This window comes from Arvicola amphibius, chromosome 3 (genome assembly GCF_903992535.2).
Source record: "Arvicola amphibius chromosome 3, mArvAmp1.2, whole genome shotgun sequence".
Taxonomy (NCBI): Eukaryota; Metazoa; Chordata; class Mammalia; order Rodentia; family Cricetidae; genus Arvicola; species Arvicola amphibius.
The window spans coordinates 105,769,535-105,795,317 of record NC_052049.1 but is presented as its reverse complement, the minus strand read 5'-3'; the positions used below and the strand labels follow the sequence as shown (position 1 = coordinate 105,795,317).

General features: G+C 37.4%; 1 protein-coding gene and 1 pseudogene across 1 annotated transcript; both read right to left on the bottom strand.

Moving 5' to 3' along the window:
• Positions 1-2,052: 2,052 nt before the first annotated feature.
• Positions 2,053-3,003, bottom strand: LOC119810042 (olfactory receptor 143-like). Its single transcript, XM_038323338.1, has one exon. It carries the CDS (start codon positions 3,001-3,003, stop codon positions 2,053-2,055), a length of 951 nt encoding a protein of 316 aa, XP_038179266.1.
• Positions 3,004-19,841: 16,838 nt separating this feature from the next.
• Positions 19,842-20,802, bottom strand: LOC119809322 (annotated as a pseudogene).
• Positions 20,803-25,783: the final 4,981 nt, after the last annotated feature.

Sequence of the window (25,783 nt, the reverse complement as noted above, 5' to 3'; positions counted from 1 at the left end):
GAGTACTTGAAGTCTTATCTAGAGAAATAAGACAACTAAAGTAGATCAAGGGAATACAAATTGGAAAGGTAAAAGAAAAAAATCATTATTTTCAGATGATATAATAGTATACATGTGACCTTAAAAATCCACAAGGAATTCTTACAGCTAATAAACACTTTCAGTAAAGTAGTTGATTAAAAAAATCAGTAGTGATTAGGTATACAAATGACAAAAAATAAGAAAAAAGTCATGGAAAAAACATTTTCACAATAACAATATATTGTGAAACAATAGAAAATACCTTGGGAAACACTAACCATGCAAGTAAAATGCTTTTATGATAGAAATTTCAAGTCTTTGAAGAAAAAGATTGAAGAAAATATAAGAAGATGAAAAGATCTGTCATGCTCATGAATCAGTAGGATTAGCATAGTAAAAGTGACAATCTTACCAAAAACAATCTACACATTCAATCCCTACCAAAATTCATGAGCAAAAAAAAGAAAACTCTGAGGAGTAGATGAGGGTGAAATAGAGAGAAGATGGAGGTAAGGGGAGGACAGGAGGAGAAGAACTGGGAATGGTATGTAATATAAGATTGTTTTAAAAATGTAATAAAAACTATATTATCATGAATATTGCAATAAATGGAATGAAGTAGAAAATATCATGCTAAATGAGGTAACCCAGATCTAAAAATGTAAATATGGCATTATTCACTTATAAGTGGATATTAGTAATGAAGTAAATGATAATCAAACTATAATCATTAGACCCACAGATCATATGCACTTATACGTAGTAAACTTACCTTGTACTTTTGCTTTATATGTTAAGTTTTAAATTCATAGGCATGTGTTTTAAGAATAAATATTTGGGGCTTGAAAGATGGTTCAATGGTTAAGAGCACTGGCTGGTTTGCCTGACCTAGGTTTGATTCCCAGTAACTTTATCAGAGCTTATAATGCCTATAACTCTAGGATCTTATGTTCTCTTTCCTCTGTGGACACTGCATGCACACAAGCTGTTTGCTAATTTGTTCTGTACCAGGCTATGCTGCTCAAACTCGTGGTATTGTGAAGAAACAAGAGAAAAAGAATAGACCTAATACATGCTCTGATAACCATAAAATAAAATCTATGCTGGATTTCCATCCTCTATTTCAAAATAAAATGCTAGAAAAAGAACCATTTCAAATAATTCCTGAGATTTTGACAATTTTACCATATCCACGATTGTCTTCTCATCTCTTTCAGTGAATATGCAGTTAATAAACCTTTCAAATAAAGAAGTAGCTTAAAATTATATCAGAAAGCCAAGAAAGAAATGAATTATAAATAAAGCATAGGACTTTAGGAATTTTATTTGCTGGGAAAAAATCCATATTCTTGGTACCATGAAAAAGACCCAGATGTTAAGATCTATTGAAGCTCTTATAGAAGAAATGAATTACTTTCTCAGTACCTAAATAGTGGATTCTGAGTGCCCATAACTCTACTGCTAGGGAAGAGGACACCGTCTCCTGTCCCCCACATGTTCCTTTATGCAAACTGTAAACCTACACTAAAGGTTGTTCACACATATAACATTAAAATATAAATGTACACTATCATTGTGTTGTAGCCAAATTGTAATTTTTGGAGCAGATACTGTTCCTTTTTTGAAATTTGGGGCCCCTGTGTTTGGTGCATAGATGTCAGAATTATAATACCTACCTCTCTGTGTTTTTCCTTTAAAAAAAATAAAAGAAAAATATTAAAAAAATTACTAAGAACTTATTCTTGAGAAAGGTTAAAAAGCTGACCAAGTTCTTAATCTTCTGTAGGCAATGAACTTGAGATCATCTTAGAAACACATTGAACCTGAGGATGTCTCATATCCTCACAGGTGACAGAGTTATATTGCATGGTGTAAAGAGAATAGTAGTGTTATACTCTAAATTCCATCATGCTAATGAAGGTCAATGAGACATAAAATAAAATAAGATAGAATACAGGTAATAAAAACCAAGAAAGAAAAAAACATATCAAATGGGGGGGGGTGGCTTTAAAGGATGCACCATGGGATGAATCAGTTTGCTAATCTCTTCCAGGTTCTCTTCACAGCAAGTTTGACATCCTTGTTTCTAAGGCTGTAAATGAGAGGATTCAACATGGGCACCAATAAGGTATAAAACACTGAGAAGAATTTTCCCTGGCCCACAGACCCAGCAGATGATGGCTTGACATAAGCCAGTAGCCCAGAGCCATAGAAGAGACTAACAGTTATAATGTGAGACCCACAAGTGCCCAAGGCTTTGGACCAACCCTTACCTGAGGACACATGAATAATATTGAAAAGAATCATAACATATGAGATAAAGATAATGAGGCAGCATAAAATGATAGCTGTCCCCACTACAACAGAGCTCAGAAGTTCATTGACATAGGTGCTACTGCAGGAGAGCTGGAGGAGAGGAAAGATGTCACACATGTAGTGGTTGATGATGTTAGAATCACAAAAGCTGAGCCTGATCATACACCCTGTGTGAACTATGGCACTAGCAAACCCCATTATGTAAGAACCAAATATCAACATACAACATGTCTTGGGGGACATAACAACTTTGTACAACAGAGGCTGACAGATGGCCACATAGCGATCATAGGCCATTGCTGTCAGCACATAGCTCTCTGAGTTCACAAAAACACAGAAGAAAAACAGTTGAGTCATACATCCTTTGAAGGAAATGATGTTCTTCTCTAAAACAAAACTCATCAGCATTTTTGGTGTGAAGACAAGTGAATAACAGAAATCAATGAAGGATAGATTGAAGATAAAAAAGTACATGGGTGTGTGAAGGTTTGAGTTTAGACAAATGAGATTCATTAAGCTTACATTTCCAAACACAGTGGCTGTGTAGTTCACCAAGAACAGAACAAATAAGGGCAGCTGGAGCTCAGGTTGGTCTGTCAGTCCCAAAAGAATGAACTCTGACACTGAAGAGTCATTTTTCATAGTCCTTTGTTTCATGTGTAGCATCTGTAAGAATTTGTATAAAAAGCAATGTTAAACCACTTTTCACTCCAAGACCAGCGTTAGATTTATTGGTTTCCAATTTTGAGTGAAGGAGCACAGAGTACAGAGGAATCTCTAATTCCTCTTCCCTCTATTCATGTTGTGTTTATCACTCCAGAAACATTCTTTGAACATCATTTTATTCACTGTTTATTAAGGATTGAAGCTTATAAGAGCTACACATGCATTTTCTCAGAATTTATGACTCATATAGATACGGTTTTGAAGGAAAAATGACATGATAAAGATTATTCATTGCTCACCTTGGTTTATCTGAATCCTTCCTTGACATTAGAGTATATGGTGTCTTCTTCCACACTGTGCTCAGAGGGTCAAACTGCCTATGATGCAGATAATTGCAATCCGTGCAGACAATGTGTCTGACGTTCTAGAAGATCCCTGGAGGTGATGACATGGGTGCTGGTTGACCATTTCACAAAGATTCTTGTCTCATACAAGAAAAGAATATAATTATCTTATATGACTCTCCAATGTCTCAAGGTCAAGATTTCATTAAAAATCCACTAAAATCATAGAAAATTATTCTCTTATGATATTTTCAATGGTTGATTAATCAGGGTAGAAATTGAAATTGTTCAGTCTGTGTCATATAACTAACCCCAGTTCTTTAGATATTCAGTGTTCTACTCAATTTATAAGTATCCAGCGGGAATACCTAATCCCTAGGGCAGAACTGTGAGTGGTCCCCTTTGTCATTCTCTTCATTAAGCTCTGCACAATTCGACAAGAAGAAATATCCAGGGACATGGTCACTTGTCATTTTCAGTATTACTATGATTTTAGTAATAAACTGTTGACCAAGGATTAGGACTATACAAAAATAATGGTCTGAAGGGGATAGAAGTATAAATATGCTCTCAAGTTAGTAGAAATTTACATTAGAGCTTTTCACTTCACAGCTAATAAAACTGCAGACGATGTTGATCCTTGTGTATTTACATCTGTATATTCTTTTCTTTTTTGAGATGAGGATTTTTTTGTGTATTCCTGGCTTATCTGAAACTAGCTGAAGGTCTAGATAATGCTGACCTTGAACTCACAAAGGTCCACCTACCTCTGCCTCCTAAGTGCTAGGGATAAAGAAAGATGTGTACTACCACTGCCCTCCACAGCTACCTATTCTTATAAATAATTATAAAATGGGTTTTAAAATTGACTCAAATTTTGAACCAGTGGTAAATTTCTAGATTATCATACAGAAATTTATGAGTCTAACTTGTTCAAAAAATAATAATAATTTAAAATTTATAAAATAAAAGATTTATTATGTTTTGAGATAATTTATACAATGTATTAGTTTACTAGTTACATGAAAATATATTAACAAATGTTTCTCCCTTTATACTTTTCACATGCTTACTCAGACAAGGAAAGTTATTATTTGTTGTGGAAAATTATTTTAAAGTACGTTACATTTGTTTATGCTGTAGAACATTTGTTTTACTAATGCAAATATGTATTGGATTATTTTATGTTGTATTTGTTTAACTCTGTGAAGCTATGTTACTTTGCTTGACTAAAACACCTGATAATCTAATAAAGAGTTGGCTGGCCAACATCAAGGCAGGGCTGGTAGGCAGAGAGAAAACATGGAAGGAGAAATCTGGGATAAGGGGGAGAAGAAGCAAGATAGAACAAGGGGAGACATTGGGGTCCACACACCCAGCTACACAGCCAGGTATGGAGTAAGAGCAAAAGTAAGTTATATAAAAGTATTAAAAACAAAAGGCCCAGAGGTAAGAGTAAGATGGGATAATTTAAGTTAAGAAAAGCTGGCGAGAAGTAACCCAAGCTAAGACTGGGCACTTATAAGTAATAATAAACCTCATTGTGTGAATTATTTGGGAATTGGGTGGAAGGCTCCCCCAAAGAGTAAAAGGGCAAAAAAAAAAAAACAACAAAAAAAAACAAAAAAAAAAACAAGGACTACATTTTGGCATACAAACATGGGGCTCAAATATCCATTTAGAACCTGAGAAAAAGAAAAAAAAAATATGACTTCTTTAAGAAACTCTGCTGTATGCCAGAGCACCGAAACAGCTTTTTTTTTTTTTTTTTTTTTTTTTTTTTTTTTTTACAATAAAAAGAAACAAAATACTAAGTCAAAACACCTACCACAGTGCAGATCACTGGCATTCCATAGCTGTGGGATTGAATGTAGTTTCTGGTCAAATGCACCTCTGAATACATTGTGAGCTTTAGGTTTGGCTCTCATGAAAATAGAAGCAAATAAAACCAGCCAAAAGAGCCAAGTAGAGAATCCAAGTGTAGCTTAGTAGTCTAAAGTTTGCTTCAGCAGTCAAAAAAAAAAAAGACTAAAAGAAATACAGGAAAAGAGGTCCTCATGGAAAACCTCTAAACAGGCTCCAGCGTACAATGTACATAGGCTTAAGAAAGAAAAAGGAAAATTTAAAGGAATAAATACTTTAATAAAGTCTTTAAAGGCATAAGTAAAATTATAAAAAATATTAACACATGGACAATAGACAGGGAGTCTGTATCCCATATGTTGTTGTATTGATTTTGAATTTTTTGATTGTTGATAAGCAAACAACTGCTAAGAGGCATGGGTCTGAAAGAACTGAAATAAACTAGCCTAGATATTTTAAGAATGCCTTCCCTTTAAGATGGAAGTAAAAAAAAATGTATATGTAAAATGGAACTTAAAAGATGCGTTGCTTTGGAGAAGCAGTTTTGCTTTTGCTTCCATAGGTAACAGGAGGTTGTGGATTCATTCCAGGTTATTATGGATCAGATCTGATCAAGAGAGAACTTCTGATGCTTGACAGGTGATATATACAAACAAAGCCTTCTGCTGGTCTTCCCAGGCCTTGGCCATTATCTCAGATTTTCTCAGGGATCCTAGAGATACTTTGTTCACAGACAATAGGAAGCAGTCTAGAAAACACAACATCCACAATCCCAAGAGTTGGGTTGTGGGAAACTTTTGGTTGTTTCTTAAGTTATCAATGTTTGTTATCATTTAGGGGAATATAGGATAAAAATGCAACTATTAATCTTAGAAATTCTGCATTGGCATGGGTTTCTGGAATACTGGATTTTAGTATATTGATAAAAATTTAAAGTTAATTCTGCTATACTGTGTATATGTTTCTACTTTTGTTTGGGCCATTGTGCTTATGCAGTTCATTTATAAATGCAACATATAAATAAGAAATTAGGCCAGTAGTTAACTTTAATAATTAAACTTGTAGTCACTTTAGGTATGTTTTCAAGGTTAAATAGGTATATTTTAGATAGTTGATTTTCAAACACTTCAAAGACTTATGGACTACGGCATGTAAAATGCTTTGTTAATTTAGGGTTTTTCGTGACAATGAGAAACATCTGCTCCAGGCAGTACCAATTTACTTCAGAGATTATAGGTACTGAAGAAACTCCTTTTAGAGTTTGTTTTCATTGTGACAAGGTTAGACACTGGGCAAAGAAACTGATCTCTCCTTTGACTGCTAACAATGTGCTATGCAGACTGGACATGCAAGACACACAGGAAAAAGACTGTTAAAGTTTGCCAAAACAGGTAGGACAGTGCTTCAAAATTCACAGAAGATTCTCTCAGATATTCTGCCAGACACAGGGGAAAACAATTGAGGAACTTGGCCAGTACAAAGCAGGACAGTCCATGAAATTTTCTGCTTCACTGAAAACTGTGCCAGATACTCTAAGCCTGTAGACTGAAGATAGATGTTCTATAATTGCAGAGAAACTTTTAGTCAAATTCCAGGCAGTAAAATGTTTTTCTTGCAAGCCTTCCCTAGTGTTTTCAGGTGTCCTGCTCCAGTACTAAGGCCATCCACCCAAAGGGGTCAGACTCTGGCCTCCAGGCAGGTCTGAGGATTCCTGCAGAGGGGTGCGGGCTCCTTCAGATTGTGCTGCCAGGTTAGCTGTGTGATATTCCATCCCGCCCTGCCCCCACCTTGGCCCTTTTGTCTGGGCAGAGTCCCTGGGCTGCCTGGAATCCCTGATCCTGTGCCCTGCAATTCCATCTGGACTGGTGAGTTAGTGCGAACCCTGGGGCAACCTGCCTTGGGAGAGAGCACAGACCCCCTCCCCCCAGCTCCCTCTGCAGGCTTGTCTTTGTTTCTCATGACCCTGACTCTCCCAAGCCTTCCCTAGTGTTTTCAGGTGTCCCGCTCCTGTACTAAGGCCATCCACCCAAAGGGGTCAGACTCTGGCCTCCAGGCAGGTCTGAGGATTCCTGCAAGGGAGTGCCGGCTTCTTCAGATTGTGACACAAGGAATAGGTCCTCCTCTGGCACTGGGGAGATCCAACCAGATTCTGTCACAGCAAAGATTGGTCTAGGACACCAAGAGCCTCCCAGCTCCATTTGAAGGAAGACATGGGCAAACGCCAATGCAGGAGCTCCTCCAACAATATGAAAGGCAACAGGACATCACCAGAATCCAGACATCCCAAAACAAGAATTGAACACCCTACCCCAGAAGATATAGAAGAAACCGACCTTAAACAGTACTTTATGAAAATAATAGAGGACCTTAAACAGGAAGTAAAAAACTGCCATAAAGAAATGGAGATGACAAACAAAAAAGTAGATGAAATACATAAATCTCTCAAAGATACCCAAGAAAAACAAGAAAAAGCAATCAAACAGGTAAGGGAAACAGTACAAGACCTGATAAATGAAATGGAGGTAATGAAGAAAACACTGAGGGAAGACTGGAAATGGAAACTCTGAGTAAATGAACAGAAACTTCAGAGAAAAGTATTTCCAACCGAATACAAGAGACGGAAGAAAGAATCTCGGACTCTGAAGATACTATAGAGGAAATAAATTCACAGATTAAAGAACTAAACAAATCTAACAAATTCTTAACACAAAACATCCAGGAAATCTGGGACACCATGAAAAGACCAAACCTAAGAATAATTGGGGTAGAAGAAGGAGAAGAATTACAACTCAAAGGCCCAGAAAACATATTCAACAAAATTATAGAAGAAAACTTCCCCAACCTAAAGAAGGATGTTCCTATGAGGGTACAAGAAGCCTACAGAACACCAAATAGACTGGATCAAAAGAAAGCATCCCCATGCCATATAATAATCAAAACACAAAACATACAGAATAAAGAACAGATATTAAGAGCTGCAAAGGAAAAAGGTCAAGTAACATATAAAGGGAAACCTATGAGAATTACACCTGATTTCTCAATGGAAACCATGAAAGCCAGAAGAGCTTGGATAGATGTGCTACAGACACTAAGGGAACATGGATGCAAACCTAGACTTCTATACCCAGCAAAGCTTGCATTCACCATCGATGGAGAAAACAAGATATTCCAGGACAAAAACAGATTTAAACAATACGTAGCCACAAATCCAGCCTTGCAGAAAGTAATCGAAGGAAAATCACAAACCAAGGAGTCCAAAAACGCCCACAATAAATCAGGCATCTAGTGACCCTTCACCAGCGCAACTAGAAGGGAAACACACAAACTTTACTACAAAAAAATGACCGAAGTTAACAACCACTGGTCATTAATATCACTTAATATCAATGGACTCAATTCACCTATAAAAAGGCACAGGCTAAGAGATTGGATACGAAAACAGGATCCAACATTCTGCTGTTTACAAGAAACACACCTCAACCACAAAGACAGACACCTACTCAGAGTAAAGGGTTGGGAAAAGGTTTATCAAGCAAATGGACCTAAAAAACAAGCCGGTGTGGCCATACTAATTTCTAACAAAGTTGACTTCAAACTAAAATCAATCAGAAGAGATGGAAAGGGACACTTTATACTCATAACAGGAAAAATCCTTCAGAATGAAGTCTCAATCCTGAATATCTATGCCCCTAATATAAAAGATCCCACATATGTAAAGAAGCATTTCTAGAACTCAAGGCAGACATCAAACCACACACACTAATAGTTGGAGACTTCAACACTCCTCTCTCACCAATGGACAGGTCAATCAGACAGAAACCTAACAGAGAATTGAAAGACTTAATGGAGGTAATGAACCAAATGGACTTAACAGACATCTATAGAACATTCCACCCAAATAGGAAAGAATATACCTTCTTCTCTGCAGCTCATGGAACCTTTTCGAAAATTGACCATATACTTGGTAACAAAGCAAACTTCCACAGTTACAAAAACATATTAGTAACCACCTGTGTCTTATTGGATCACCATGGATTAAAATTAGAAATCAACCACAATGCCACCCCCAGAAAGCCCACAAACTCATGGAAACTGAACAGTCAACTACTGAACAACACCTGGGTCAAGGAAGAAATAAAGAAAGAAATTAAAGTCTTTCTTGAATTTAATGAAAACCAAGACACAACATACTCAAACCTATGGGAAACAATGAAAGCAGTGCTAAGAGGAAAGTTCATAGCACTAAGTACTCACTTAAAGAAAACAGGGAAAGCACTCATTGGTGACTTAACAGCACACCTGAAAGCTCTGGAAAAAAAAGAAGCAGACTCACCTAGGAGAAGTAGAAAACTGGAAATAATCAAACTAAGGCAAAAATCAACAAAATAGAAACACAGAAAACAATCCAAAGAATAAATGAAACAAAGAGCTGGTTCTTGGAGAAAATCAACAAGATTAACAAACCCTTAGCCAAACTAATCAAATGGCAGAGGGAGAACATGCAAATTAATAAGATCAGAAATGAAAAGGGGGACATAACCACAGACACAGAGGAAATTCAGAGAATCATTAGATCTTACTACAAAAGCCTGTATGCCAAAAAATTGGAAAATGTAAAAGAAATGGACAGTTTTTAGATAAATACCATATACCAAAGTTAAACCAGGACCAGGTAAATGCTCTAAATAGTCCTGTTATTCGCGAATAATTAGAAACTGTTATCAGAAACCTCCCTACCAAAAAGAGCCCAGGACCAGATGGTTTCAATGCGGAATTCTCCCAGAACTTCCAAGAAGACCTAATACCTATACTCCTTAAGGTATTTCATAATATAGAAACACAAGAGTCACTGCCAAATTCCTTCTATGAAGCTACAATTACCCTGATACCTAAACTACACAAAGACTCAACCAAGAAAGAGAATTACAGGCCAATCTCACTCATGAACATTGACGCAAAAATTCTCAATAAAATACTGGCAAACCGAATCCAAGAACACATTAGAAAAATTATCCATTACGATCAAGTAGGCCTCATGCCAGAGATGCAAGGCTGGTTCAACATACGAAAATCTATCAATGTAATCCATCAGATAAATAAACTGAAGGAAAAAAAAAAACGATATGGTCATCTCATTAGATGCTGAAAAAGCATTTGACAAAATTCAGCATCCTTTTATGATAAAGGTCTTGGAGAGATTAGGGATACAAGGGTCATTCCTAAATATAATAAGAGCTATTTACAGCAAGCCGACAGCTAACATCAAATTAAACGGAGAGAAACTCAAGGCTATCCCACTAAATTCAGGAACACAACAAGGCTGTCCACTCTCTCCCTATCTCTTCAATATAGTACTTGAAGTTCTAGCAATAGCAATAAGACAACATAAGGGAATCAAGGGGATTCGATTTGGAAAGGAAAAAGTTAAACTTTCGTTATTTGCTGATGATATGATAGTGTACGTAAGCGACCCGAAAAACTCCACCAAAGAACTTCTACAGCTGATAAACTCCTTCAGTAACGTGGCAGGCTACATGATCAACTCCAAAAAATCAGTCGCCCTCCGTTACACAAAGGATAAGGAAGCAGAGAAGGAAATCAGAGAAGTATCACCTTTCACAATAGCCACATATAGCATAAGATATCTGGGAGTATCTCTAACCAAGGAAGTGAAGGAATTATTTGACAAGAACTTTAAGTCTTTGAAGAAAGAAGTTGAAGAGGATACCAGAAAATGGAAGGATCTCCCCTGCTCGTGGATTGGGAGGACCAACATAGCAAAAATGGCAATTCTACCAAAAGCAATCTATAGATTCAATGCAATCCCCTTAAAGATCCCATCAAAATTCTTCAGAGATATTGAGAGGACAATAATCAACATTATATGGAAAAAGAAGAAACCCAGGATAGCCAAAAAAGTCTTATACAATAAAGGTACTTCTGGAGGCATTACCATCCCTGACTTCAAACTCTATTACAGAGCTACAGTATTGAAAACAGCTTAGTATTGGCATAAAAGCAGAGAAGTTGACCAATGGAATCATATAGAAGACCCTGATCTTAAACCACAAACCTACGAACACCTGATTTTTGATAAAGGAGCCAAAAGTACACAAGGAAGAAAGAGGGCATCTTCAACAAATGGTGCTGGTATAACTGGAGGTCAACTTGTAGAAGAATGAAAGTAGATCCTTATCTATCACCATGCACAAAACTCAAGTCCAAGCGGATTAAAGATCTCAACATTAATCTGAACACACTGAGCTTGATAGAGGAGAAATTGGGAGGTACTCTACAACAAATGGGCACAGGAGACCGTTTCCTACGCATAACCCCAGCTGCACAGACATTAAGGGCAACATTGAATAAATGGGACCTCCTGAAGCTGAGCAGCTTCTGTAAAGCAAAGGACGTTGTCACTAAGACACAAAGGCAGCCTACTGACTGGGAAAAGATCTTCACCAACCCTGCAACTGACAAAGGTCTGATCTCTAAAATATATAAGGAACTGAAGGGACTAGATGGTAAAATGCCAATTAACCCAATTAAAAAATGGGGCGCTGAATTGAACAGAGAATCTCAACAGAAGAAGTTCGAATGGCCAAAAGACACTTAAGGTTATGCTCAACCTCCCTAGCTATCAGGGAAATGCAAATCAAAACAACTTTGAGATATCATCTTACACCTGTCAAATTGGCTAAAATCCAAAACACCAATAATAACCTTTGCTGGAGAGGTTGTGGGGTAAGGGGTACATTCATCCATTGCTGGTGGGAATGCAAACTTGTGCAACCACTTTGGAAAGCAGTGTGGCGCTTTCTCAGGAAATTCGGGATCAACCTACCCCAGGACCCAGCAATTCCACTATTGGGAATCTACCCAAGAGATGCCCAATCATACAACAAAAGCATATGCTCATCTATGTTCATAGCAGCATTATTTGTAATAGCCAGATCCTGGAAACAACCTAGATGCCCTTCAGTGGAAGAATGGATGAAGAAACTGTGGAATATATACATGCTAGAATACTACTCAGCGGTAAAAAACAATGACATCTTGAATTTTGCAGGCAAATGGATGGAAATAGAAAACACTATTCTGAGTGAGGTAACCCAGACCCAAAAAGATGAACATGGGATGTACTCACTCATAATCGGTTTCTAGCCATAATTAAAGGACTTTGAGCCTATAAATTTGGGATCCTTGAGAAGATAATAAGAAGGTGAACTCCCAAAAAAAGATATAGTAATCCTCCTGGATATTGGAAGTAGACACGATCGCCAGGCAAAATTGGGAACTTGAGGGTTGGGCGCGACTGGGCCAAGGGAAGATGGGGAGAGAAAATTGTGAAGGGGAGAATGGGGGGAGCTCGGAGGAATGGGATGCTCGGGATATAGGAAGGGTGGATATGGGAGCAGGGAAGCATATATCTTAATTTAACGAGCTACCTGAGGGTTGTGAAGAGACTTGACCCTAGAGGGGTTCCCAGGTTTCCAGGGAGAAGCCCCCAGTTAGTTCCTTGGGCAGCTGAGGAGAGGGAGCCTGAAAAGGCCAGTTCCTATAGCCATACTGACGAATTTCTTGCATATCACCATAGAACCTCCACCTGACGATAGATGAAGAAAATGACAGAGCCCCACATTGGAGCACCGGACTGAGCTCCCAAGGTCCTGATGAGGAGCAGAAGGAGGGAGAACATGAGAAAGAAAGTCAGGACCGTGAGGGAACCTCCAGCTGGCGACAGATGGGGAAGGTGACTGAGCCCCACATTGGAGCACTGGACTGAGCTCCCAAGGTCCTGATGAGGAGCAGAAGGAGCGAGAACATGAGGGAGAAAGTCAGGAACGTGAAGGGTGCGTTCACTCATGGAGACGGTGGGACAGAACTAATGGGAGATCACCAACTCCAGTTGGAATGGGACTGATGGATCATGCGACCAAACCCGTCTCTCTGAATGTGGCCAACAGCGGGGGCTGACTGAGAAGCAAAGGACAATGGCGCTGGGCTCTGATTCTTCTGCATGGACGGGCTCTGTGGGAGCCTTCTCAGCTTGGTCGATCACCTTCCTGGACCTGGGGGCAGTTGGGAGGACCTTGGTCTTAGCATAGAGTGGGGAACCCTGATGGCTCCTTGGCCTTGAGAGGGAGGGAGGGGAGGTATGGGTGGAGGGGAGGGGAGGGAAGGGGGAGAAGGAGGGGAGGGAAGGGGGAGGAGGAGGGGAGGGAAGGGGGAGGAGGAGGGAAGGAGATGGAAATTTTTAAATATAAAAAAAAATAAACCATGAGGAAAAAAAAAAAAACAATGACAACATAAAAAAAAAAGAGTCTAGAAAACAATTAAATTATCAAGACATTGATCCATGGCATGTATGGTTCTAATAGAAATTCAACAAGCAGAACTTTTTACAGAAGTTTCAATTCCTGGATGTGCACATGAAAATAGATAGTCAAGTTTTTTTTTTCTCTATGACAGTTAAAATAACAAAAATTTATTTAAGAATGCTACCTCGGAGAGCAAATTCCAAAGTGAACCTATAACCTGACAGAAAGCTTTTCTTTTTTTTTCTTTTTTATTTATTTTTTTCTCATTTTTTTATTAAAACTTTCCATCTCCTCCCCTCCTCCTCCCCCTCCCCTCCCCTCCCTTCCACCCATACCCCCACTCCACCCCTCTCCGAGACAAAGAGCCATCAGGGTTCCCTTCACTATGTTAAGTCCAAGGTCCTCCCACCTCCCCCTAAGTCCAGGAAGGTGAGCAACCAAACTGACAAGGCTCATAGTGACCCATCCATGCTGTAGAGTTCATTCTCATTGCCATTGTCCTTGGTTTCTCAGTCCTCCTCCACCGTCAGCCACATTCAGAGAGTCTGGTTTGGTCCCCTGTTCCATCAGTCCCATTCCAACTAGACTTGGTGGTCTCCCCTTAGATCTGTCCCACTGTCTCAATGGGTAAATGCACTCCTCACGGTCCTGACTTCCTTGCACATGATCTCCCTTCTTTTGCTCCTCATCAGGACCTTGGGAGCTCAGTCCGGTGCTCCTATGTGGGGCTCTGTCATTTTCTCCATCCAATGCCAGGTGAAGGTTCTATGGTGATATGCAAGATATTCAAGTAGAATGTTGGATCCTGTTTTCATATCTAATCTCTTAGCCTGTGCCTTTTTATAGGTGAATTGAGTCCATTGATATTAAGTGATATAAATGACCAGTGGATGGTAACTTCGGTTGTCATCTTTTATTTGGTAGTAGAGATTGTGTGTTTCCTTTCTTTGAGATGTGCTGGTGAAGGGTCACTAGATGGCTGAGTTATTTTGGGCAATGCTGGACTCCTTTGTTTGTGAATTTCCTTCTATTACTTTCTGTAAGGCTGGATTTGTGGCTATGTATTGTTTAAATTTGGTTTTATCCTGGAATATTTTGTTTTCTCCATTTATAGTGAATGAAAGCTTGGCTGGGTATAGTAATCTGGGCTTGCATCCATGGTCTCTTAGTTTCTGCAAAACATCTATCCAGGACCTTCTGGCTTTCATGGTTTCCATAGAGAAGTCAGGTGTTAGTCTGATAGGTTTACCTTTATATGTTACTTGACCTTTTTCCTTTGCAGCTCTTAATATTCTTTCTTTATTCTGTATGTTTTGTGTTTTGATTATAATATGACGAGGGGATTTTTTTTTTGATCCAGTCTATTTGGTGTTTTGTAAGCTTCTTGAACCTTAATAGGAATATCTTTCTTTAGGTTTGGGAAGTTTTCTTCTATAATTTTATTAAATATATTTTCTGGACCGCTGAGCTGTAATTCTTCTCCTTCTTCTACACCTATTATTCTTAGGTTTGGTCTTTTTATTGTGTCCCAGATTTCTTGAATGTTTTGTGATGAGAATTTGTTGGATTTGCTGTTTTCTTTGATCAGTGCGTTTATTTTCTCTATGGTATCTTCAGAATCTGAGATTCTTTCTTCTATCTCTTGTATTCTGTTGGTTATGCTTGTTTCTGTAGTCTCTGTTCGTTTACATAGATTTTCCATATCCAGCTGGCCCTCAGGTTGTGTTTTCTTCCTTGCCTCCATTTCAGTTTTTAAGTCTTGCACTGTTTCCATTATCTGTTTGATTGTTTTTTCTTGGTTTCCTAGGATATCATTTACGGATTTACTCAATTCTTCAAACTTTTTGTTATTCTTTTCGTCCATTTCCTTAAGGGAGTTTTTCACCTCCTGTTTAAGGGACTCTATTACCTTCATAAAGTCAATTTTTTCTACTTCTTCTTGATTAGTGTGTTCGAGTCCTCCTGTTATAAGTTCGCTGGGTTCTGGTGTTTTCATGTTGTTTTTCAAATTGTTGGAGGAATTCTTGCATTGGCACCTGCCCATTTCTTCCTCTGAATAATCCCCTTTGGTTCTTCTTTTAGAAGTTCAATTCACCCCAATGAATTAAATTCACTCACCCCATTGAATGATGGATCTTCTGGTAGACAGTCAGGTCTCCTTGCTGGCCAAGTGGCTTACTGACAAAGGGCCTACCTTGTTGCAGGCAGACTATTGAAACGGGACCTCCCACAGGCCTGGGTGCACTCAATTCCAGGTCCCCGGCTCCCAAACAGGCTGAGCTGTGGGATTTTGTGGCCCCAAAGACGGGAGTATGAGGCGGAGGGGGGGGCGTTTCTGGGTGCAAGCTGGGAAGGGACAGGAAGAGAGAGGCAGTATCTGGGGAGAATAACCCCTGCAGGAAGAGCAGGAAGTGTGTGTGTGTGGGGGGGGGGGAGTTGGAGAATGTCGGTGGTCCCTCTCCAGGCAGCTGCCATGGTTCAGGCACTCACTCACCCCAATGAATGATGGATCCTCTGGCAGAGTGTCAGGTCTCCTTGCAGGCCAAGCAGCTCGCTGACCTTTGTCAGGCTGCTGCAGGCAGGCTAATGAAGGGACAGAAAGCTTTTCTATAGTATACCTTGTGGGATTACGAATTTGGGGAATTTTTGCATCAAATCGGGAGTCTTCCTATAAGGAGCAGTGTCCTTGCATCCATTCTGATTTATAAATGACATTTATGATATATCATAGTTCTAACTCGGAAGAGTTGTCTAAATTGACAAAAATAAGCTTTAATTACAACAACCAAATGAGGATCTTTGAAAAAGATTACATTTTATACTTTCTTTTGTATTCCAGATTAAAAAAAAAAGCACAAAACATTTTATACCAAAGAAATACAGATTTGTTCCCAACCCAGTTAGGTAAAAGATCACCTACCTTCAAAAATTACACAAAAACTGAAAAGAAAAATACTCTATGCAAAAAAAAAAAAATCTCCTTAACAGATTTGAATTCTGCCAGTGTAACTGCTGTGATTCCCCAGTGTTCTATACATGATCTTACCCGGAAGTTGAAGAATGATCACTTAGTTAGGAGTTACTTCCTTGCAAAGTATCAAACTTCACTCGAGAACTGTCCACATTATGCCTTTGTGGGAGGCTGCATTTCCATATTCATGCTCACCTCCAAAAACGAAAAAATAAAAAGCTTCGTAACTAATTGGTTATCATGAGGAAGCCAATTTAAGTTCCTCCAAGTATTCTTCAGTTGCCTACACTTCACTGGTTGCGGGTGGACCCATGTGAGATTCACCCCTTCCATGTTTGAGCATATACTTGTGCTCTACTCCATTTTGTGTCCATTGAAAATATATAAACCCAGACAACATGAGTCCATTGTCATGGGCCAGAGTCACTCTGGTTCAGAATACATGGTTGTTTTATTCCCTTAGAGTTAAAAGCTTCTGTTTTGCATAACCAAAAAAAATCATTCAATAGAACTTAATAAAATAATTAAACCAATAGAGAGGAGACGAGGTCAAGGTATAAAAACATCATTTTTTTCACAGAAATAGAAAAACAATTTTAAATCCTATTTGGAAGCAGTAAAGACACTTAGAAAGTCAAGTAATAGTGAGCAAAAAGAATAGCACTACAGGTGTTATCATTCCTTTAGTTCAAGTTGTACTACTCGCCTATAGTAATAAAAATTAGTATTGTAGCCGGGCAGTGGTGGTGCACACCTTTAATCCCAGCACTCGGGAGGCAGAGGCAGGCGGATCTCTGAGTTCGAGGCCAGCCTGGTCTACAAGAGCTAGTTCCAGGACAGGCTCTAGAAACTACAGGGAAACCCTGTCTCGAAAAACCAAAAAAAAAAAAATTAGTATTGTACTGGCATATAGGTCAGTGTGACCTACATGGACCTATTTGTCATACAAGACACCAAAATAAATCTATTGAGCTACAAGCACTATATTTTAATAATGCTTAATAAATTATATGAGAATTTTATATATGAATGTTGATTATACTCATACCCCTCACTTTATGCTTTCCATATCTATTCTTGCCTCTTTGTGCACCCAACTTGTAGGGTTTTTGTTGTTTGTTTTTGCTTAGGATAAAGCCATCCTGTCCTTATTATGTTTTCTAATTACTCTTAAGTTTTGGCCCTAGCCAAGAGTGTGGATGAAATAACAGGGGCCACAGCATTCAGGAAAACTGGTTCACACTCCACAAACTATTAAATGTCAATAGTTCCTCAGGTAGTACTAGTCTTTTGTCCACACCTTTTTCCCTCCATGATGGAATTTGTGTGGCTTGAGACTGAAAGGACATATGCATGTTGTCACAGTTGCTGTGGCTTTATAAATGCAACTATCCTATTGTATGAGGACATACCCTTTGTTTTATGAATTATCCACCACCACAGGTTCTTACAAGCTTTCTTCATCTGCTTCCATGAAAATCCCTGAGCCTGAGGGGAGGGATAGGGTATGAAAGTCCCATTCCAATGTATGGATCAGCATATGAAACATATGACTTAATGATGTTTGGAGTGTTCATCTTCCCTCCTGCATTTCAGCAGTCTACTTTGAGCAACTGTTGGTAGATGTTTGTGCATCTTAATAGATCTATACAGCTGAACTCCAACGCAAAGATGGAGCTATACAAAAGTCTAAAATGTTGTCTCCTAGCATCATGTGAGGGAAACAATGGAATCAGAAATTCAACTCACTGAGCTTGACAATTGTCAAGATTGAGTGATTTGAAGGACTAATCCTCCTCAACACAGACTCATAAAAGCTGCAAATAGTCAAGCTTGTTTCCCACCAAACCCAGGACTCAGCCAATTTCTGCGCAGAACTTCATGTCTCCCCAGCCACTGTCTTTATGATGTGAGTCTTGGCCAGTGTCAGTTTTCAAGTCCCAAACAATTCCTTGTCTTAGCTCTGGGAAATATTGGGTCCTGATAACACACTCAAACTCTTCAGAGACACAGGTATCAAGGTGCCCATGTGGTCACCAGATCCTCTATCTCAGACTCATTCTGAACAACTCACCAGCTCTCTCTGTTACCTAATAACTCTCTGCCTTTCCTTCTTTCTGTTTCTTTAGTAGATGTGCAATGACTTAAAGGCTAGGATTTGCATTACTAATTATGCAACCTAAAAAAGTCAAATACAGAGAACAGAACAGAATTACATTAACACTATATTTAAGAATGTTATAAAAAACACAGACATGCAGGTAGATTATGTATTTGCTTGGTTTGGCATGAGTTGTGGGGAAACATTCTTATGAAAAGCAAAATTAAAAGTATACATTTACACATTTAAATAAAAATTCCAGTTGTTCGATATTTGGACCATAAACACATGTATATAAACATATGTTTAAGATATATACATGAATGTATGCTAGTATATGTTTGGACATTTGTGGCAAGAATCAAACAGGAGCATATACTAACAATCCATCACTGGGTTGTAACATCACCTATGGTTTCTTTTCTAGAAGTAAGTAGATGTTTCTTTGAAAATATAATCCTTATTATATAACAAAGGGAATAACAATTTTAGACATTCCATGTCGTTATAGTGCGGTTACCAAAAGTCATCAGTCTGTATCAATAGTTTGAATGCAGTAACAAATTCTATTTTATTTAAGACAAAACATCCTTTTACAAAAAAAAAAAAATACTGTCATTATTAGTCAACTTAAAAAGTCTGAATACAAAATTATTCTATTCAACCCTCAATAAAAATAAAAATTGACCATTTATCCAAGAAAATACATAATGAACTTTTACAATGATGAGGTGCAAAATCCAAAACATAAAAATCTTGAACAACAATAAATCCTGCTAGAAACTTTGACAACTTTACCATGGCAACAATTTTTGTCATTCATTCTCTCATTTATTAGAAATCACAAGTGTTTTTTAAAACCTTAAATTGGAAAAACCCTAAAATTTCTCTCTGAAAGAATAACACAAGTAAATTTAATAGAAAACATTCAACTCCCTGGATTTCCTTGATTATAAAAGTATATAAATAGTAGGTAAACTTGTCTCAAGATTCGAAACATGTCATCTTGTTTCTCTACCTTGTACAAAGATGTTACTGGTTCCACAATCAGGATGATGCCCAAGATCAAAAATATTTTCTTATCCCCAGACAAGAATATCAAAAATTTTTGTAGAAAAAGAAGAAAGTAAAGACTTAGGAGAATATAAGAAGAAAGATGAAGAGAAAAAAAAGAGAATATTGAAAAGAAGTTAATAAGAAAATGAAGTGGAGAAAAACACCCAAATTAGAGACATGGACTATGACAGCTCAGGTGCTTGACTCACTGTGAGTCTCCTCAGAGTTCTCTTTAGAGCAAGCTTCACATCCTTATTCCTGAGACTGTATATAAAAGGGTTCAACAATGGTAGCAAAAATGTGGAAAATACACTGAGAATTTTCCCCTGATCCACAGATTTATCAGATAATGTTTTGATATGTGTAAGCATACCAAACCCATAGAACAGGGCAACAGTTATTATGTGAGAACTACAGGTGCTCATGGCTTTATACAAACCCTTACCTGATGACAACTGGATGATATTAAAAAGAATCAAAGCATAGGACATTAAGATAATAACACTAGATTCAATGACCACTGTGCTGACAACAACAGTACTAACAAGCTCATTGGCATAGGTGCTGCTACAGGAAAGCTGGAGAAGGGGGAAGATGTCACAGAGGTAGTGGTTGATGATGTTAGAATTACAAAAGTGTAGCCTGATCATAAACCCTGTATGGACAATGGCACCAGCTAAGCCCCATGAAGTATGAACCAAGCATCATCAGGAAACATGTCCTAGGAGACATGATGACCATGTACAAGAGGGGTTGACAAATGGCTACATAGCGATCATAGGCCATAGCTGTCAGCACATAGCACTCAGAGTTGGCAAAAAAGCAGAAGAAAAACAGCTGAGTCATGCATCCTCTAAAGGAGATGGTGTTCTTCTCTGAAACAAAGCTCATTAGTGTTTTGGGAGTAAAGACAAAGGAATAACATAAGTCAATGAAGGACAAGTTAAAGAGAAAAAAGTACATGGGGGTCTGCAGGTCTGAATTTAGGAAAATGAGACTCATTAAACTCAAGTTTCCCACCACAGTGACTGTGTGGTATACCAGAAACAGGATAAACAGGGGTAGCTGGAGCTCAGGTTGGTCTGTCAGTCCTGTGAGAATGAATTCGGTCACTGAAGAGTCATTCTTCATAGCCATTTTTGTCACAGTAGATCTGAGGAAACATTAGTAAAGGGTCATATTAAACAATGAACTCTGTCACTGACTACAAAAGAACAGCTAGAGCCAGTTGTTACAAGTTCAAGGTTGTCTGAAGGAACTAAGCGAAACATTCAGAGAACATTGCTAATCATTCTGAGAAATCTGTTTATTCTTTTCCTACACATGATTAGCATCTACTCTGATTAAACACTAGCCCAGCTCCTAAGTCTTTAAACAACCTCCTTTTCCTGTCTCTTTAAGCTTCTTTTAGGATCAGGGACATAAATAGAAAGAAAACATTACTATCTCCTTAACCCATTATTTATATAGATTTAAGTTTTAGGGGATGTTATGAAGATAAAGATAATTTTTCTTACTTTTGCCTGAATATGTGACTGCTGTTGTACCACACAGGCCCTTTCACTCAAATATTCTAAGGAGGTTAATTTTCTGACAATAAAGAGATGTTAATTATCAATAGAAAACTGGCTCAGACCTACTAAAATATCTATGCCAGGGATACGACATGATTTCAATTTAAAAATTTCTCTTAAATGTTCTCTTTATTTGATCAAAGGAAAATAATCTCATTTGCATCCAATATATCATTTCTCTCAATTGAGACTCTTATAACCTAGTATTATAGGATGATATATTAGAAATAATATTAGTCAGGGTTCTCCATTTTCACAGAACTTATGGAATGATGAAATAAGTATATATTATCTATTATATATATAACAAATTATGAATGCTCTATTATATATAACATGTAAATATTTCTATGAAATTTAAGTGCATTTCATTGGAATTACTTACAGACTGTAGTTCAACCATATCTTCTCAAAGTACTATAATCTATTAGTTGCTCAGTCAGACAAGGCTATATGTCTCACCTAGTCTGCAGGATCCTGAAGAAAGGATATGTGTGCTGATGAGGTGAGTACAAGCAGGAGAAGTAAACATCTTTCCTTCTTACATTGTCTTTATATAGGCTTCTAGAGAGGGTCCCAGGTTGAGTGAGTTTCTTTAAGGGTAGAAATAACAGAACCTGTGTTTATATCATGTAACATGGATATAAACACTCTCTCTTTTGAGACTCAAGGTCCTGCTTAGTTTGTAATTCCCCAATGGAATACCTAGTTCCCTGAGCAGGGTATTGGGTTGTTCCCTTCAGAATTCTGCGCAACTCATCAAGAGAAAAAAAACAGGGACATACTCACTTGTCATTTCTAGTAATTATCTACAAGCCCTGCAATTGCATCATTAAGTATTAATAAACAATCTACAAAATTAAAAATTTTAGAGCAAAACTTTTTAAATTTATTTTTCCATTCAGAAATTTATACTTCCTCCCCTCCTACCATTCCCATCCCACTCCCCCACTCCTCCTCCTTCCTCTCCCTTCCTCCTTAAGAGAGGGCAGGGAATCCTGCCCTGTGGGAAGTCCAAGGCCCTCCACACTACATCCTGGCCTAGGAAGCTTTGCATCCAAATAGACTAGGGTCCCCAAAAACCAGTACATGCAGTAGAAACAAGTCCCAGTGCCTTTATCAATGGCTTCTCAGTCAGCCCCCATTGTCAGACACATTCAGAGAATCCGTTTTGATTGCATGCTCATTCAGTCCCTGTCCAGCTGGATTTGGTGAGCTCCCATTAGAAAAGGCACACTGTCTCAGTGGGTGGACCAACCCCTTGCAGTCCAGACATTCTTGCTCATATTCTCCCTCCTTCTGCTTTTCAACCGGACCTTAAGAGCTTAGTCCGTTGCTCTAATGCATAGAAGCAAAACTTTAAAAAAAAAAAAAGGAATATGTACTCAAGACAGTGTGAGTTTAAATCCAGATTGTTTGGTTTCTTGCTAATTAACCTATATGTCAAAATTGTAATTTATCTGGTCTTGTGCATTTATATCCACATATTCATATTTCTGTTGCTATCTATATAATATGTCTCAAAAAAGAGGGTCTGAATATGGCTCAGTAGTAGAAACTTATTTTTATAGACAAGCTTCTAGGTAATAGTCTAATCACCACACTGTATCTATGATAATAATAGTAATATGAAACAAGATAAAGGAGTTACTCTATTGGTATTTCAATTAAATTTAATGATTCATGTATTGTAGCATATAAACTATCCTACACATATAAAATGTCTAATCGCTATTCCTGGTTTATATCTTTAAACAGGTAAACCAGGATTTCTCATCCTCAATAGACATTAGGAGGAATTAATTAAATGCTGTTTTGCTCTCCTATGTAACATAAAATGAATACTATCTCATAGCCTTGCTCAGAATTTTATGTTGGTATTATAACCTACAACCTCACAACCTACACAATGGACATGGACAAGAAAATTTCTTTAGTCAAAATAATATATTCCATGGGCACTGTTCAGGCTCAAAAAATGATGTGTTGGAATCACAAAGCTCTCCTGGCTTTGAATAAAGAAAACACAAAGCAACAAATTTCTGAAAATAAAAAATATGGGAAAACAATCAGGAACCACACATGCAAATATAAACAGCAGAATACAAGAGATGGAAAAGAGAATCTAAAGTGCTGAAGATACAACAGGGGAAATAGACTCATAGGCCAAAGAGAACATTAAATCTAACAAAGTTTAACACAAAATATTTCTGAATAAGAAAGAGACTATTATTAGAATAAAATACAGCCAAAAGCATATAAGAAAATATTTAGTATCTGTACATTAGGATCAACATGTAGAATATACAAAAATAATAAGAAATTGTAAAAAAAACTGAGCACCTGAAACCAAACAAGATGATCAATTAAAAGGCCAATAAAATGTACACACATCTGTCAATTAACAAAGAAGAAATAGCCAGAAAAACTTGAAAATGTTCAAAACCGTAAACCTTCAAAGGAATGCAAATCAATGAGCTTCCATCTCACTCCATTCAAAATGTCAGCCACCAAGAAAACAGATAACAGCAATGCTGAGGAGGATTGAAATGATGTCGATTGAAATAAACATTAGAATACTGTTGGTGGGAAAGTAGAATACTGTTAGTGGGAAATCCAACTAACATAAAAATCACTATAGCATTTTCTCAAGGTACTAGAAATAGCCCTACCACATTTAGTTATTCATCCAAAACTCCAAGTCGATCTATTACAGAGACATTATTTTAAAAAGTTAAATAATAGAAGCAGCCTAGTAGTTCAATAACCAAAGAATGGGGATAAAGATGAAATGTATATATACAATAGATCTTTTCAACCATTATAAAGACTGAAGTTATGACAATTATAGGAAACTGAATATATCTCATGATAATTTTACTATGTAAATTAACTAAGTCTAACCAAAACAAGCATCACAATTTTGTCTTCCTTGTAGCTACTAGATTTTTATTGGCAAATAAAATTGTGAATTTGCCAATGACAGTGTTGTATAATGCAAATTGTTATTCGTTTATATTGTAAACAAATCATTTTTCTTTCTAAATAAAGATACAACATCAGCTGGGCAGTGATAACTCATGCCTTTAATCCCAGCCCTTTGAAGACAAAGGCAGGCAGGTCTCTGTGAGTTCGAGGCCAGCCTTGTCTATAAGAGTTAGTTGAAGGACAATAGGGTTGTTAAATAGAGAAAACTTGTCTCACACACACAAAAAAGGCATACCATCTAAGAGGTCACTTAACATACATTCTCACTGTGGTAATAGTGGCATGACTCTCCATGAAAGCATAACCAAATACCTATACCTCAGTGCTACAAAAAATAATCACTAATTGCAATGAATAATAGTGTCTTCTTGTAGCTCACCATTTGTGCACTTTAATATGAGACTTCTGTACGGATATGTATATTTTTATTTGGCATCAGAGCCTTGTAGATGAAGTTCTCTTCTCTGCTACAAAATCTTGGCTGTGTTCTTATTGTCATAGACTCATTTGTCTTTGAATCATTCTCCAGAAATTCTCACTGTCACGTTGCAATTCATTTTTATCTTCCTCCATTTCTTCATCAGATATATAATGAGTAGGAAATTAACTTCTGCATTATTATTTATGTGGTCTTTAAAGCCCACATAGATCATGATTTTTAATAATGAAGATTTTAAATGTCAGAATTACATAACTATTTTCCTCAGTATGGTAGAATGAGATAGAGAAAGAGATAGCAATATTTAAGGAGGGAGGGAGGAATTAAATAAAAGAGAGATATTATTTCTAGTCTTATAAATCAAACTCATAAACAAGAGAATGCATGTACTGTGTCACTAAGCCTCAAGACCAACTGATGCTCGATGGATTAGAGGTAAACATCATTTTAACATTCAGAATATACATGTAACAAAGAAAATGTACTAGACAATTTTAGGACAGTTTTTTCTAAACAAAAGTGAATGTGATAATAAAAAATTCACAAGTATAATTCATAAATCAAGAAGAAAAGATAATGATTTCACTTCTGCTCGTAAGAAATGTGAGAATATGTTTGCTGATCTATCATAATTGTGGGGTCTGAGAAACTGAGAGAGAGAAGTGAAACACATAAATGCTCCAGTAACCACAAAAATAAACCAACATTTAAATAAATTACACAATTTCATTACAAACTTGAAATTAACAGTCCACTGTAACAATATACATACTTAGAAACAGGTAAAAAGAGGAGGAGATTGGAGCTCTTAACAACTGTCTATCAAACTAGAACAAACTCAGTCATGAAATGAGCTGTTTCCAGCCAGAATTCTCATTGTTAAAAATCTGGAGAGAAAGAAGAAATTTTTGCTAATAAACATGCCAACAATCTGCTTCCAACCCTCATGTATGACTGGGTGAAAAAATATGAAGAAAGTTCTCCTTTGTCAGTGACATCTGAATTTTCAACCACAAAATCCCTTCACCTTTCATTTTTTTCTGATAATTATATGCTAGAGTTGAATGTGACAAATTATTTATCTATTCCTTAGTGGAGATTAATAATTACGTGATACCTAAAC

What these genes read in the sequence shown, in the direction of transcription:
- LOC119810042 (XM_038323338.1), bottom strand. Translation starts at nt 3,003, where the DNA reads ATGCTACACATGAAACAAAGGACTATGAAAAATGACTCTTCAGTGTCA.